A 15,477-nucleotide genomic window follows, 5' to 3' on the forward strand; every position below is an offset into this window, starting at 1 on the left:
AGAGCTTGCAGTGAGCTGAGATAGCGCCACTGCACTCCAGCCTGGACCACAGAGTGAGACCCCGTCTCAAAAAAACAAAAACAAAACAAACAAACAAACAAAAAAGCATGAGTAAATAAGCTATTTAGATAAACTACTCTACTTACCTTTGTACCCACTTTAAGCTATTTGCTCAAGGTAAAGATTAGACTGCTTTCAGCCATAACCCTATCTTGAGACTTTTACAAAACCTTCCGGCCTTCCAAGAAGATTTGTGTCTATGTCCTATAATGTCATCTTAAAATATTTCCCACCAACCTGATGAACTCCTACAATAACCTCTGAAGAAACACGGTTTTATTTATTTATTTATTTATTTACTGTAGAGACAGGGTCTTCTTATGTTGCCCTCAGGCTGGTATTGAACTTCTGGGCTCTATTTAATTTTTACAAGAAATGGTTTGCATTTAGTAAATGATAATTAATTACAGTTGAATCTTGAGCAATATAAGAGTTAGGGTGCTGACCCCCCATGCAGCTGAAAATCTGCTTCATATGAAACTCTGTTTCTTATGACTCCACCAAAACTTTGCTAATAGTTCACTCTTGACCTGGAGCCTTATTGAAAGCATAAACAGTCAATTAACACATAGTTTCTGTTTTATATGCACTGTATACTGTATTCTTACAATAAAGTGAGCTAGAGGAAAGAAACTGCTAGAAGGAGGAAAAAATATATTCACTATTTATTAAGTGGAAGTGAATTAGTATACATAAAAGTCTTCATTCTCATTGCCTTCACATTGAGTAGTCTGATAAGGAGAAGGCAGAGGAGAGATTTGTCTTGCTATCTTGCAGTGGCAAAGGAAAAGAAAAATCTATTAGTGGGCTCCTAGAGTGAAAACCCTTATTCGAGGATCAACTGTGTGACATAGTGACTTGTGTCACTAAAAAAGTAACTATCTTTAGAATTTGGAATTTAATAATACTTTTCTGGCACCATAAACAAATGTCAACAAGAATTGCAAAACTTAGCCAGGGTACATCAGTACCAATAGGAGATTATCTTTCAACGATACCTACGGGGTGCAGAAGTTGGAAAAGCAATTCTTTATTGAGAAGCGCAGGATGTTACATAGTCTTGTACCAACAAGGTCTCACTATTATCAACTTCATTCCCTCTAAGTTGGAACCAAATAAGATATATTTACTTCATTAGAACAAGGTATGTTGTTCTATCTGCTGGATAATTAGTGTGTTAATAGTAATTTTGTTACAGGAAGATACTCTGTTTCTAATAGCCAAAATATTATCATTATAAATATTCAAATAGCTTAACTCTAAACTCAAAAAGTTATAAAAAAATTACAAAAATTTTTCACAATAATGAAAATGCTACTGTGATACTTAAATGTGACGCAATGCATTTTACCATATGAACTGTATGAGCACATCTTTAATTTATTATATATTTATCAAAGGACCTCTATAATTTAGATTTGGCAAGCTGCAGGAGACAAAGATGGAATACACATAATTTGGGTCTTTACAGTGCTCATAATACAGTAGAGCTGTGTCTACTGAATTTCTGTATTTTTCCAACAGAATTTCTTTAAAAATGATTTTTTTTTTTCATTTATCCACTTGTCCACTTAACAAATAACTATCGGGTATCTTTAAGGTACTAAGCATCTTCCTTGTTATTATCATTGTCATTTTTTATTTGCTTCTTATTAAGGTACTAAGCATTTTTCCTGTTATTGTCATCTTTTTTATTATTTATTACTTTATTTAGTGCTTACTCTGTGCCAGAACCCCTTTGAGACCTTATAATTATGACTTATTATATCATGTCATTACCATATTCAGCATGTGTCAGACATTTTATATCCAAGGTGAAGAATTAAAGCTTTAAAAAATTTGGTAGTGTCCAGGCACAGTGGCTCACTCCTATAATCCTAGCACTTTGGGAGGTCAAGGCAGATGGTTTGCTTGAACTCAGGAGTTTGAGACCAGCCTGACTATCATGGTGAAACCCATCTCTACTCAATACGAAAAATTAGCCGGGTGATGTGGCCTGTGCCTGTAATCCCAGCTACTTGGGAGGCTGAGGTAGGAGGGTCACTTGAGGTGGGAGAACTGCTTGAATTGCATTGAGCTGAGATCGCACCACTGCACTCTAGCCTGGGTAACAGAGCAAGAATCCATCAAAAAAAAAAAAAAAAAAAAAGAGAGAGAGAAAAGAAAAGTTTGGTAATATGTAAGGAAAGCATATAGAATGAGTAGAAGTTTGCCAGGTGAAGAGTCAGGAGGATGATATTTAGCAGAAAGAAAATTTAACCAGATTGCGTGTTTGGCAGAAGGAACATCTGCAGGAACAACTGATGAGGCTGCACCCTTGGCAGAAAGAACACCTGACATGGCTGAAAGCTTGGTGGAAAAACCACCTCATGACGCTGCACCCTTGGTGGAGGGAACATCTGACAAAATTCAATGTCTGGGGAAAGCGACATCTGGAAAGTTTGAACAGTCTTCAGAAGAAACACCTAGGAAAATTATGAGGCCTACAAAAGAAACATCTGAGAAATCTGCATGGCCAGCAAAAGAAAGACCTAGGAAGATCACATGGGAGGAAAAAGAAACATCTGTAAAGACTGAATGCGTAGCAGGAGTAACACCTAATAAAACTGAAGATTTGGAAAAAGGAACATCTAAGATGATCACATGTCCTACAAAAGAAACATCTATAAAAGCAAGTACAAATGGTAAGATGCTTGAGTGAACTTTGTAGGGTTTATTGGCACTTCAGGTTCCTAGTAAAAAAAGCGTGATATGGGAGTTGTTGGGAATGACTTGAATATGTAAATAAGGCAAACTTAGACAACACTTTTTAATAGTATAGAAATAAGTAGATCTTATTCTGTAGGCCCTGGAAAAATTCTCACAATACTTCTGATTGTAAATAGTAGATGAACTAACAATGGCTAAAACCATAGGAACTAAAGTTCTTTTGGTGGTTCAGGGATATCATAGGATCCCATTATTTATTTATTTATTTATTTATTTATTTATTTATTTATTTATTTTGAGATGGAGTTTCACACTGTTGCCTGGGCTGGAGTGCAATGGCGCAAGCGATCTTGGCTCACTGCAACCTTTGTCTCCTGGGTTCATGCAATTCTCCTGCCTCAGTCTCCCAAGTAGCTGGCATTACAGGCACCCACCACCATACCTGGCTAATTTTTTGTATTTTTAGTAGAGACAGAGTTTCACTATATTGGCCAAACTCGAACTCCTGACCTCGTGATATCCCCTCCTTGGCCTCCAAAAGTGCTGGGAATTCAGGTGTAAGCTACTGTGCCCAGCCAGGATCCCACTTTTGGTAGGCTAATTAACAACAGCTCCAATCATCACGCTCTCTCCAGACAATATTTAAAGGCTGGAAGGACTGCTTTTGTTCACATGTTTCTTTTAAATAGGGAGAAAACTTGGAAGCTTGCAGTAATCTTCCTGTAACCTTTTTGTTGGCTGGATTATACCATATGCCATTTCTAAGCCAGTCACTAGGAAAGCAAATGTAATTACTGTGATTAGTTTAGAATAATGATTTCTCTTTGTGAGATGGAATAGGGGTAATGGAATAATGAATATCTAAATAAACTTGTGTTTCTACAGCAAGAAAGAATAAATAATGACTATGCATAGGAAGCCAGCAATGTTTTCTGCAGGGATTCATTGGAAAAGTTTGAGCAGGGGAGTCACAAGATTAGATCTGAGTATCAGGGCATTTTGATCATGGTATAAGGCAGAGATTGGCAAACTTTTCCTGTAAAGTGCCAGATAGGAAATATGTTAGACCACCAGGTGTGGTGGCTCATGCCTGTAATCCCAGCAGTTTGGGAGGCTGAGGCAGGTGAATCATGAGGTTATGAGTTCGAGAGCAGCCTGGCCAATATGGTGAAACCCCATCTCTACTAAAAATACAAAAAGAAAAGCCAGGTGTGGTGGCACGTGCCTGTAATCCCGGCTACTTGGGAGGCTGAGGCAGGAGAATCGCTTGAACCAAGGAGGCGGAGGCTGCAGGAAGCTGAGATCGCACCGCTGCACTGCAGCCTGGGTGACAGAGCAGCACTCCATCTGAAAAAAAAAAAAAAAGAAACTAAGTATGTTAGGCAGGTGGTCTCTATTACAGCTATTGAACTCTGCATTGTAGGGTGAAAGCAGTCATACATAATGTGTGAGCAAATAGGCATGATTGTACTCCAATAAAACATTGTATAAAAACCATTTGGTAAGCTGAATTTGGCCAGTGGCATATAGTTTGCTGGTCCTTCATATAGACGATAGATGAAGGATCATTACATAAAAGGATTTAAAAACAAAGTAAGCTTTTTTAGTAGTTCATGCTATGGTCTTTTTTTTTTTTTTGTCACCAATCTATGGCCTAGTATCAATCTGTGATGAAAGTTTGACCCATCGAGGTTAAAACAAATCAAGTTCAGAAGCTCAATTTACATATTTAAACCTGTAGGTCTTTCTTTGCCATTATTTTGATTTGTTTTGCTAAATATTTTTAAACTTAAAAAATAACAATAGTAATTGGTAGGATTTCTTTTTCTCTGTGAAAGCCATCAGATAAGGGGCCATGTCTAAGTAGGATATATAAATATAAAATAATAGATTTGCATTTCCAGTGGCACTGGAAAGATAAAGCAAAGGCAGAAAAGAGATACAGTTAATACAGTTTAGTTATTGTTGAGTTTAAAAAGCTATGGGACAGAGAAAATCTCAGGTCATAGGTTTACAGATTGTGAATAAGCATTTACAATGCTCATGGGGAAGGAGTAGAAAATTGTCAAGTCAGGGCTGGGCGCGGTGGCTCATGCCTGTAATCCCAGCACTTTGGGAGGCCAAGGTGGACAGATCACGAGGTCAGGAGATCGAGACCATCCTGGCTAACGCAGTGAAACTCCATCTCTACTAAAAATACAAAAAATTAGCTGAGTGTGGTGGCGGGCGCCTGTAGTTCCAGCTACTTGGGAGGCTGAGGCAGGAGAATGGCATAAACCCAGGAGACAGAGAGTGCAGTGTGCTGAGAACTCACCAGTGCACTCCAGCCTGGGCAACAGAGCAAGACTCCATCTCAAAAAAAGAGAAAGAAAGAAAATTGTCAGGTCGGCAGACAAGTGCAAACAGTCATGGGACAGACTAACAGTTTTCTTTACATGACGAGTTTAATGAAACACTCATACGTGATACTTTCAGTAGGTAATTGGATTATAGGTATTTCTAGCTGGAGATAGAACTCTGGTTGGAGATGTAGGCTTAGAATAATTTTATTATAATTATTAAGCAAAGCCATAGATTTCAATGAACTTATCCATGATGCAGAAGATGTAGAATAAGAAGAAAGTCATTGACAAAACCTTGAGAGTATCAACATTTCACAGAGTCAAAAGACTTGGTAAAGGAGATTGAGCAGTGGCTAAAGAAAAGTATGAGAGGAGTCAGAGAAAGTGATGTTGCAAATTACTTTTAAGTGCGAGAATTTCAAGCAGTAAGTTTACTGAAAAGTCAATTGAATTTAATTTACAAATTCTTCAGTGGTAATCTGTTCAAAAGAATTATTTTAGAGTTTTTAAGTATACTGTTGATATGGTTGATATTTCTGGTGTCCAATAAAAAAATCTCCCAAGATCCCACCTAACTTTTTGTAACTAAAGCAGCCAACATAGCCAGGGTCTGGAAAATTGTCTGGACTGCTGAATACACATTCCAATATTTTTCCAGAGTTGTCAAAACCTAAGGGTAAAGTGTGAGGAAAAGTGTTGTCTTTTTTATCTGCTTCTTGTGGAGAGTGGAGATCTGTGTTGTGTCTGTCTCTCACACAAACATAAACACACACACACAAATAAGTATAGTAATTCACCCTTATCCATGTGAGGTATTTTCTAAGACACCCGGTGAATGTCTGAAACTGTGGATAGTATAAAACCCTATATATATATTTTTTATATATGCGTATTTATGATAGTTTAATTTATAAATTTGGCACAGTAAGAAATTAACAATAACTCATGATAAAATAAAACAATAACAATATATTGTAATCAAAGTTAGGTGAAAATGGTTCTCAAAATGTCTTGTCTTGTACTCACCCTTCTTTTTCGTGTGATGCCTGTGAGATGACATAATGCCTATATGATGAGATGAAGTCAGGTGAATGAGGTATGAGTTGTCATGTGGTGTTAGATTACTATTAATTTCTGGCTATCTGACGACATATCAGAAGGTGGATCATCTGCTTCATTTGACGGTGGATCATTGAGTCATGATAATGTTGATGGTTGGGATTCAGGAACAGACCACTTTGATGACTAATGGGCAAATAGCATACACAAAGGAATGATTCATGACCTGGGTGAGATGAAACAGGATGTCTTAATATTTCATCATACTCCTTAGAATGACACATTATTTAGAACTTATGACTTGCATATTTCTGGAATTCCCCGTTTAATATTTTTGGACTATGGATGACCATGAGTAACTGAAATCACAACCATGTCTATTATACTGTGAAACATATGTTTGGTCTTCAACATTGTTTTCTGGCATACAACTCATAAAATGTTTAGAATCTCCAAAGATGTTTTTGTATGCTAACAATTGAGTGATGGCTGGCAGTCCCTAGGTAGCTTCAGGATAGAAGATGGTCACAAGAAAGAACAAGACATGATGTGTTAGGACTTTCAGCCCCACCCCTCAACTTCCTAGGAGGTGAAGGTTAGGTCAATTACCAATGGTCACAGATTTTTTTCATTCATGCCTATGTAATAAAGCTTTCTTTAGAATCCAGAATGACTGGGAACAGAGACCTTCTAGATAGCTGAACATATGGAAGTGTTTGGAGACTGATGTGCCCTGGGAGGGCATGGAAGCTCCATGCCCCTTTCCTATAACTTGCTCTATGCATCTCTTCATGTGTCTCCTTTGTGATACTCTTTATAATAAACTGGTAAATGTGTTTCCCTTAGTCTTTGGGAAACTCTAGCATGTCAAACCCAAAGAGGGAGTTGTGAGAACCCCACCTTGAAACCAGATGGTTAGATGCTTCAGAAACCCAGATTTGCAACTGATGTGGGAGGGTAGTCTTGTGAGACTAAGCCCTCAGCTTGTGGGATCTGACACTATTTCTAGATAGTGTTGGAATTAAATAGAGGACAACTTGCTGGTTTCTGTTACAGAATTGGTTGCTTATTTGTTGGTGGAGAAAATCCTCCACAAATTTGGTCACAGAAGTCTTCTGTTTTGATGATTGTGGTGTGAGAGCAGAGGTAAATCATGTTGTGTGTGTTTCTACACATAGAGCAGATAAAGAGAGACTACTGTGTACTCTTTTCTAACTGCTCCTAGTTCATTTTTCTAGAAATTATACTTTCTAAGGTTGACACTGTCCACTTATACTAATTCTGCTGATAATATAATTTTTTGAGAGTCTTATAGGATTCTGTTTGGATTATGTTTATTGTACACTGTAGTTCACTTGTAGAGATCAAATTGTGATAAATTCTATTTTTCCTTGCATTTGAGAACTATAAAGGAGGGGAAAAAGCATTCTTAATGCATTAATTTCCTAAAAATAGTATGCTTAATAATTTTACCATAGCTCAATGTATGGTCCCAAAGGAGTCCTTTGTATCAGATCATCTGAGTCTCTGTAACAAAGTGTTGGAGTATTATGCTTTTTTAAACAAGATCTAGATCATGCACGAAAATGTGCACGATTCTTTTAAGTTAAGTTGAAGTCTTGCAATGTCTCCCAGGCTGCTTTCAGACTCCTGGAGTCCTCAGGTGATCTTCCTGCTTCACCTTCTCAAGTAGCTGGGATTAAAGGCATATGCCATCGTGCCCTCTTAAGTTTTTAATATTCTGTATTTTCTATTTATATTTGTTGATTTAATGTATTTTACTTTTTTTCTTTAATAGTGGATATGAGTTCTGTGTAGCCTAAATTCAGGTAAGACTTTGCAGTTTTTTTTAAACGTTTATGCTAACTCAGAAAATATAGAGAAAAAAAATCACTATCTCCTGAGTATTCTACTCTGGGCTAGACAACATATTATGTGCTTAATATTTATGATCTCACATAGTCATCACACAGCTTTGCAAAGCATCTGTGCTACTATCACCTACTTTGTATTAATCAGGCAAATGCGGTTCAGAAAGGTTGAATAATTGGCTTATGATTTCATAGCTAAAAAGTAGCTGACCCTTGAGTTTGAACATCTGCCTATCTTGCTCCCAAATCCTTTCTCTTCCCTCTTGGTGTAGATTGATGGAGACCTCTGCATCATTAGGATCAAGGTACAGGTCCAGATGGGATCAATTCACAAAGTTACCTTTTGTTACATATTAACTCTTTTTTTTTTTTTTTTTTTTGAGACGGAGTCTCACTCTGTCGCCCAGGTTGAAGTGCAGTGGCCTGATCTCAGCTCACTGCAAGCTCCGCCTCCCGGGTTTATGCCATTCTCCTGCCTCAGCCTCCTGAGTAGCTGGGACTACAGGCGCCCGCCACCTCGCCTGGCTAGGTTTTTGTATTTTTTAGTAGAGAGGGGGTTTCACTGTGTTAGCCAGGATGGTCTCGATCTCCTGACCTCGTGATCCACCCGTCTCGGCCTCCCAAAGTGCTGGGATTACAGGCTTGAGCCACTGCGCCCGGCCTATATTAACTCTTTTTAGAGTTTTCCCTTAGAACACTGGTTAACAGAAGACTTTGTCCTAACATGTTTAACAGTTAAAGTGGTGTATCAGTACCTTGTTATTATCATCGAAGTTTTTAGAGCAGATCTTATTTAGCTGTGGCGACAAGACACAGGCTTTTGTTTCATAAGCAATACCAGGTAAATCCTGTAGATGAATTATTTTAGTGGAGAATAGATATAGATATGTTAATCATAATTAGAGGCTATTTCTTAAGATTTCTCTATTTACTGACTTCCCAGTTTAGTTTTTCTTCAAAGCAGTACCCTGCCTAGTTGCATGAACTCTTCATTTTTTTTCTAGAGTCTTTTTTTCTTCTTCCATAACTTTTCTATAATCTTTTCCCGATTACTTTCTTCTCTGCTTTCCTTGGTGTTCTTTTCTTCTATTATTTTATTCCTTTCTGCCAGCCCCATTTTTCTATAGGTACAATTAAAGGCACGTGGCATTTTAGGATTTTAAAGACTCTTGGAGACTAATCAAAATACTTTCATATTTCAACCTGTATTTAATATCCTGCAAAAATAGTTGTTCAGATGGAGAGTCTGAAACTCAAAGTGACTTATTTAAATATAGGAGGTAGCAGAAGTAATATTTACACTCATTTCAAAGCCCATTACTCTTGTTTTTATATCATCATGTACATGAGTGTTTGAATAATAGGAAGAGGGAATGGGTCTAATTAAACAAATGGAAAACTATAAGAATGGAATTAGCTGGAGAACCCAGTGGAAGTAGATAAGAATGGAATTATCAGGGAAAGGCCAAGTTTGAAGAGAAACAGTCCCAGGATTGGTAGGAGTAAGGGTTTACCAAAGAGATCAGAATGTTGGACCTTATGACAAGTTTGATGAAGATAAATTAGAGGAACAAACAGAAGACATTGGGAGTTATCTAGAAGGGCATACTAAAACAATGTTGAAAAGAAATCCTGAATAGGTCGCTGGTTTTTTGCTTGTTTAATTGGAGGAATTGACAAACTTCAAGCTTTCTAATGAAAAATGGAAAAAAAAAGAGCCACTGGGAAAAGTCTCCACAATCAGATAGAAATGTCCTATTCTGTTCTTTCAGCGCAAATCTCACAGGAGTGGCTTAGAGCCCCTTGAGTGCTAGGGGATTAAAGTTTGCTGAGTTAGATATATCTGTGGCCCAAGGCAGATGTCCCCTCCCCTTTGACTCTTTTTTCAGGCCTCTGATGTCCTTCCCATGTACATATGAAGCAGGGGTAAGACTGGCTGGCATGTAAGTCATTGTTCAGTTGGGTTTTTGGTAACATGCTTATGCTAGAGGTGAATGACTAAGACTCCATTTAGTTGTTTTCCAGGAACAGGTAAATACAGAGTTTCTTGGTTGATCATTGAGTTTATCTTTTCAGTAGGCTGTGCTTTGATGAGCTGAATATTTAAAGGTTGGAGACTGCCATGAAGCCCTGCAGAAGAAAGATCTGGAAGTGGGAGAAACTTTCACTATATACAGTGGCTCCCACTTCCAGATCTTTGTCTCTGTGTATGTATAGTACTTAGAGAAATCCAGCTATCAGGACTCAGTTTTTCTAGCAGATTCTCTCCTTGGGTATAAGTACCTATGAAGATTTTTAAGGCTTTGCTAGTTTATGTAGACCTGAACTAGGAAGGACAAGTATAAAATAAGTAGTTAGATTTTATTATTTTTAATGTTTCAATTTTTTGTGAGAAAAATATTCCCAGTAACAAATATACATTTGCAATTTGAAATTTGTAGGTTCAATTTTTCAACATTTCAAATATTTCAGGGGACTCTCTGTAGTGTTCTAGGGTGAAGGGAAGCAACAGGGCCTTCTTAAGTGGCTTTTATGCTGAAAAACAAAGAATGTCATTTTCAAGTGACACATATTAGTCTTTGAATCAGAGATAGATAATGGAAAGGGGACAAGGTAACTGTATCTTTCTTCCTTATTTTACATTATCAAGTTTGTTCCAGTTTAGATATCAAAAGTTATGTCAGCCATTAAGTAGATTTCCAGTTCATCATTGAGAACAGTTTGGGAGGACGAATGATACTCAGGGTACACCAATTGTATTGGCTGTCACTATTTCTTATGGAACTAAGAGTCAGTCTTTACTGTATGTTCTCGGTTGGGGAGGTAGAGTCAAAAATAAAAAAAAGGTAACTAAAATCATTTTTAAAAACAGAGGGCATATTTTAATTCTACCAAGAAGCATGATATAATATACAGAGGACTGATCTTTCCCCAGATTTTGTTTTTGTTTTCATTTTTTTAGAGTGAGCACCAAAATATGAACTAGCAAATTTTCTTTTTAAATATATGAATTTGCTCATTTCTGTTGTATCTTTTTTCTCTAAAGTCTTTGTGGCAAACCGACTATTGAAAATTCACAGTCTACAAAAGTTGAGGAAGACTTTAATCTTGCTACCAAGGTAAAATGGTCTCTTGTGAAGTTGACTTTCTCAGTTGGAATCTAGTTCTGTATAGTATTTACTTTTCATGGTTAGCAGTGGGGTAAGTATCATTATTTCATGTTGGTAATATAAAGTTGGTCAGATAAAAACATTTTATAGAAATATGAGTTGTTGATGTAAACAGTTTTGTTTTTTTTTTTTAACTTCAGTAAATAACAAATCATTGGTAAATATTTTGAGGGTGTGAGGTCAAAATATGGAATGGGCTGGAGAAACAGGAACATTATACTAGAAAAACTTTTCCACAATAGAGAATATATAAAATCTGGTAAAGGTTTATTTGCATAAGTATACTTACTGTGACTTTTAAAATTATTCTATTGTAACTTAAAACAAAACTCATGCTTAAATTTATCTTAATGGATCCAGTTACTTATTATTGTAATCATGGAATCTCTCTGATACTGTTCAGTTCCGAAACTGTGCCAGATAGCATATAGGTTTTTTTTTTTTGACACATTATTTTGATATCATGTAGTCTTTAGGAGATAGTTTTTTCTCAGTTTCTCTTATTGGTTCTTTAATTACAACAAAATAATATTAGAAATTGTGAAAATTTATTTGGGCATGGTGGTGCATGCCTGTAGTTCCAACTACCAAGGAGGCTGATGCAGGAGGATTGCTTGAGCCCAAGAGTTTGAGACCAGTGTGGGCAGCATAGTGAGACTTTATCTCTAATTTAAAAAATAATGGTAGAAATTTAGAAATGTAAATTATCTTTCTCAGAGTCTGTATTATTAAGGCATGCCAGTGTGTTTTCTAAGTTATTTCATTAAAAGTAGACTTCAAACTCTTCATCTAAATGAAGAATTCAGGTTTTACCCCAAGTAAACAATTCTGGAAGCAGAGACTCTTAATAAGTCTGTGGTAAGATTTTAATTTCGGAATTTTTTAAAAATTTTTTATTTGATTTTATTTTTTACATTTATTTTATTATTACTATACTTTAAGTTCTAGGGTACATGTGCAGGTTTGTTACATATGTATGCTTGTGCCATGTTGGTGTGCTGCACCCATCAACTGGTCAGCATTCATCAATTCGTCATTTACATCTGGTAAAACTCCCAATGCAATCCCACTCCCCTCCCCCCTCCCCATGATAGGCCCCGGTGTGTGATGTTCCCCTTCCTGAGTCCAAGTGATCTCATTGCTCAGTTCCCACCTAAGAGTGAGAACATGCGGTGTTTGGTTTTCTGTTCTTGCGATAGTTTGCTGAGAATGATGGTTTCCAGCTGCATCCATGTCCCTACAAAGGACACGAACTCATCCTTTTTTATGGCTGCATAGTATTCCATGGTGTATAGGTGCCACATTTTCTTCATTCAGTCTGTCACTGATGGACATTTGGGTTGATTCCAAGTCTTTGCTATTGTGAATAGTGCTGCAATAAACATACGTGTGCATGTGTCTTTATAGCAGCATGATTTATAATCCTTCGGGTATATACCCAGTAATGGGATGGCTGGGTCATATGGTACTTCTAGTTCTAGATCCTTGAGGAATCGCCATACTGTTTTCCATAATGATTGAACTAGTTTACAATCCCACCAACAGTGTAAAAGTGTTCCTATTTCTCCACATCCTCTCCAGCACCTGTTGTTTCCTGACTTTTTAATGATTGCCATTCTAACTGGTGTGAGATGGTATCTCATTGTGGTTTTGATTTACATTTCTCTGATGGCCAGTGATGATGAGCATTTTTTCATGTGTCTGTTGGCTGTATGAATGTCTTCTTTTGAGAAATATCTGTTCATATCCTTTGCCCACTTTTTGATGGGGTTGTTTGTTTTTTTCTTGTAAATTTGTTTGAGTTCTTTGTAGGTTCTGGATATTAGCCCTTTATCTGATGAGTAGATTGCAAAAATTTTCTCCCATTCTGTGGGTTGCCTGTTCACTTTGATGGTAATTTCTTTTGCTGTGCAGAAGCTCTTTAGTTTAATTAGATCCCATTTGTCAATTTTGACTTTTGTTGCTGTTGCTTTTGGTGTTTTAGACATGAAGTCCTTGCCCATGCCTATGTCCTAAATGGTATTACCTAGGTTTTCTTCTAGGGTTTTTATGGTATTAGATCTAACATTTAAGTCTCTAATCCATCTTGAATTAATTTTCGTATAAGGAGTAAAGAAAGGATCCAGTTTCAGCTTTCTACTTATGACTAGCCAATTCTCCCAACACCATTTATTAAATAGGGAATCCTTTCCCCATTTCTTGTTTTTGTCAGGTTTGCCAAAGATCAGATGGCTATAGATGTGTGGTATTATTTCTGAGGACTCTGTTCTGTTCCATTGGTCTATATCTCTGTTTTGGTACCAGTACCATGCTGTTTTGGTTACTGTAGCCTTGTAGTATAGTTTGAAGTCAGGTAGCGTGACGCCTCCAGCTTTGCTCTTTTGACTTAGGATTGTCTTGGCAAGGCGGGCTCTTTTTTGGTTCCATATGAACTTTAAAGCAGTTTTTTCCAATTCTGTGAAGAAACTCATTGGTAGCTTGATGGGGATGGCATTGAATCTATAAATGACCTTGGGCAGTATGACCATTTTCACACTATTGATTCTTCCTATCCATGAGCATGGAATGTTATTCCATTTGTTTGTGTCCTCTTTTATTTCACTGAGCAGTGGTTTGTAGTTCTCCTTCAAGAGGTCCTTTACATCGCTTGTAAGTTGGATTCCTAGGTACTTTATTCTCTTTGAAGCAATTGTGAATGGAAGTTCATTCATGATTTGGTTCTCTGTTTGACTGTTACTGGTGTATAAGAATGCTTGTGATTTTTGCACATTCATTTTGTATCCTGAGACTTTGCTGAAGTTTCTTATCAGCTGAAGGAGATTTTGGGCTGAGATGATGGGGTTTTCTAAATATACAATCATGTCATCTGCAAACAGGGACAATTTGACTTCTTCTTTTCCTAACTGAATACCCTTTATTTCCTTCTCTTGCCTGATTGCCCTAGCCAGAACTTCCAACACTATGTTGAAGAGGAGTGGTGAGAGAGGGCATCCCTGTCTTGTGCCAGGTTTCAAAGGGAATTTTTCCAGTTTTTGCCCATTCAGTATGATATTGACTGTGGGTCTGTCATAAATAGCTCCTATATTTTTGAGATTTGTTCCATCAATACCGAATCTATTGAGCATTTTTAGCATGAAGGGCTGTTGAATTTTGTCAAAGGCCTTTTTTGCATCTATTGAGATAATCATGTGGTTTTTGTCTTTGGTTCTGGTTATATGCTGGATTACATTTATTGATTTGCATATGCTGAACCAGCCTTGCATCCCAGGGATGAAGCCCACTTGATCATGGTAGATAAGCTTTTTGATGTGCTGCTGGATCCGGTTTGCCAGTATTTTATTGAGGATTTTTGCATCGATGTTCATCCGGGATATTGGTCTAAAATTCTCATTTTTTGTTGTGTCCCTGCCAGGCTTTGGTATCAGGATGATGTTGGCCTCATAAAATGAGTTAGGGAGGATTCCCTCTTTTTCTATTGATTGGAATAATTTCAGAAGGAATGGTACCAGCTCCTCCTTGTACCTCTGGTAGAATTCAGCTGTGAATCCATCTGATCCTGGGCTCTTTTTGGTTGGTAGGCTATTAATTGTTGCCTCAATTTCAGAGCCTGCTATTGGTCTGTTCAGGGATTCAGCTTCTTCCTGGTTTAGTCTTGGGAGAGTGTAAGTGTCCAGGAAATTATCCATTTCTTCTAGATTTTCTAGTTTATTTGCATAGAGGTGTTTATAGTATTCCCTGATGGTATTTTGTATTTCTGTGGGGTTGGTGTTGATATCCCCTTTATTATTTTTTATTGCATCTATTTGACTCTTCTCTCTTTTCTTCTTTATTAGTTTTGCTAGCGGTCTATCAATTTTGTTGATCTTTTCAGAAAACCAACTCCTGGATTCACTGAATTTTTGGATGGTTTCTTGTATCTCTATCTCCTTCAGTTCTGCTCTGATCTTAGTTATTTCTTGCCTTCTGCTAGCTTTTGAATGTGTTTGCTCTTGCTTCTCTAGTTCTTTTAATTGTGATGTTAGAGTGTCCATTTTAGATCTTTCCAGCTTTCTCTTGTGGGCATTTAGTGCTATAAATTTCCCTCTACACACTGCTTTAAATGTGTCCCAGAGATTCTGGTATGTTGTATCTTTGTTCTCATTGGTTTCAAAGAACATCTTTATTTCTGCCTTCATTTCGTTATGTACCCAGTAGTCATTCAGGAGCAGGTTATTCAGTTTCCATGTAGTTGAGCGGTTTTGATTGAGTTTTTTAGTCCTGAGTTCT

At 37.2% G+C, this 15,477-nt stretch overlaps 1 protein-coding gene across 1 annotated transcript in view; it reads left to right on the forward strand.

Annotated features, from left to right (window-relative positions):
* Positions 1-15,477, forward strand: part of LOC117083176 (ankyrin repeat domain-containing protein 30B-like) — a 109,540-nt gene that overhangs the window by 12,096 nt on the left and 81,967 nt on the right. The window contains 3 exon segments of the mRNA XM_033210517.1: positions 2,340-2,744; positions 7,969-7,999; positions 11,088-11,160. Coding sequence (XP_033066408.1) covers positions 2,340-2,744; positions 7,969-7,999; positions 11,088-11,160 — 509 coding nt within the window.

This window comes from Trachypithecus francoisi, unplaced genomic scaffold, assembly GCF_009764315.1.
Source record: "Trachypithecus francoisi isolate TF-2019V2 unplaced genomic scaffold, Tfra_2.0 Contig00298, whole genome shotgun sequence".
In the NCBI taxonomy this organism is placed as follows: Eukaryota; Metazoa; Chordata; class Mammalia; order Primates; family Cercopithecidae; genus Trachypithecus; species Trachypithecus francoisi.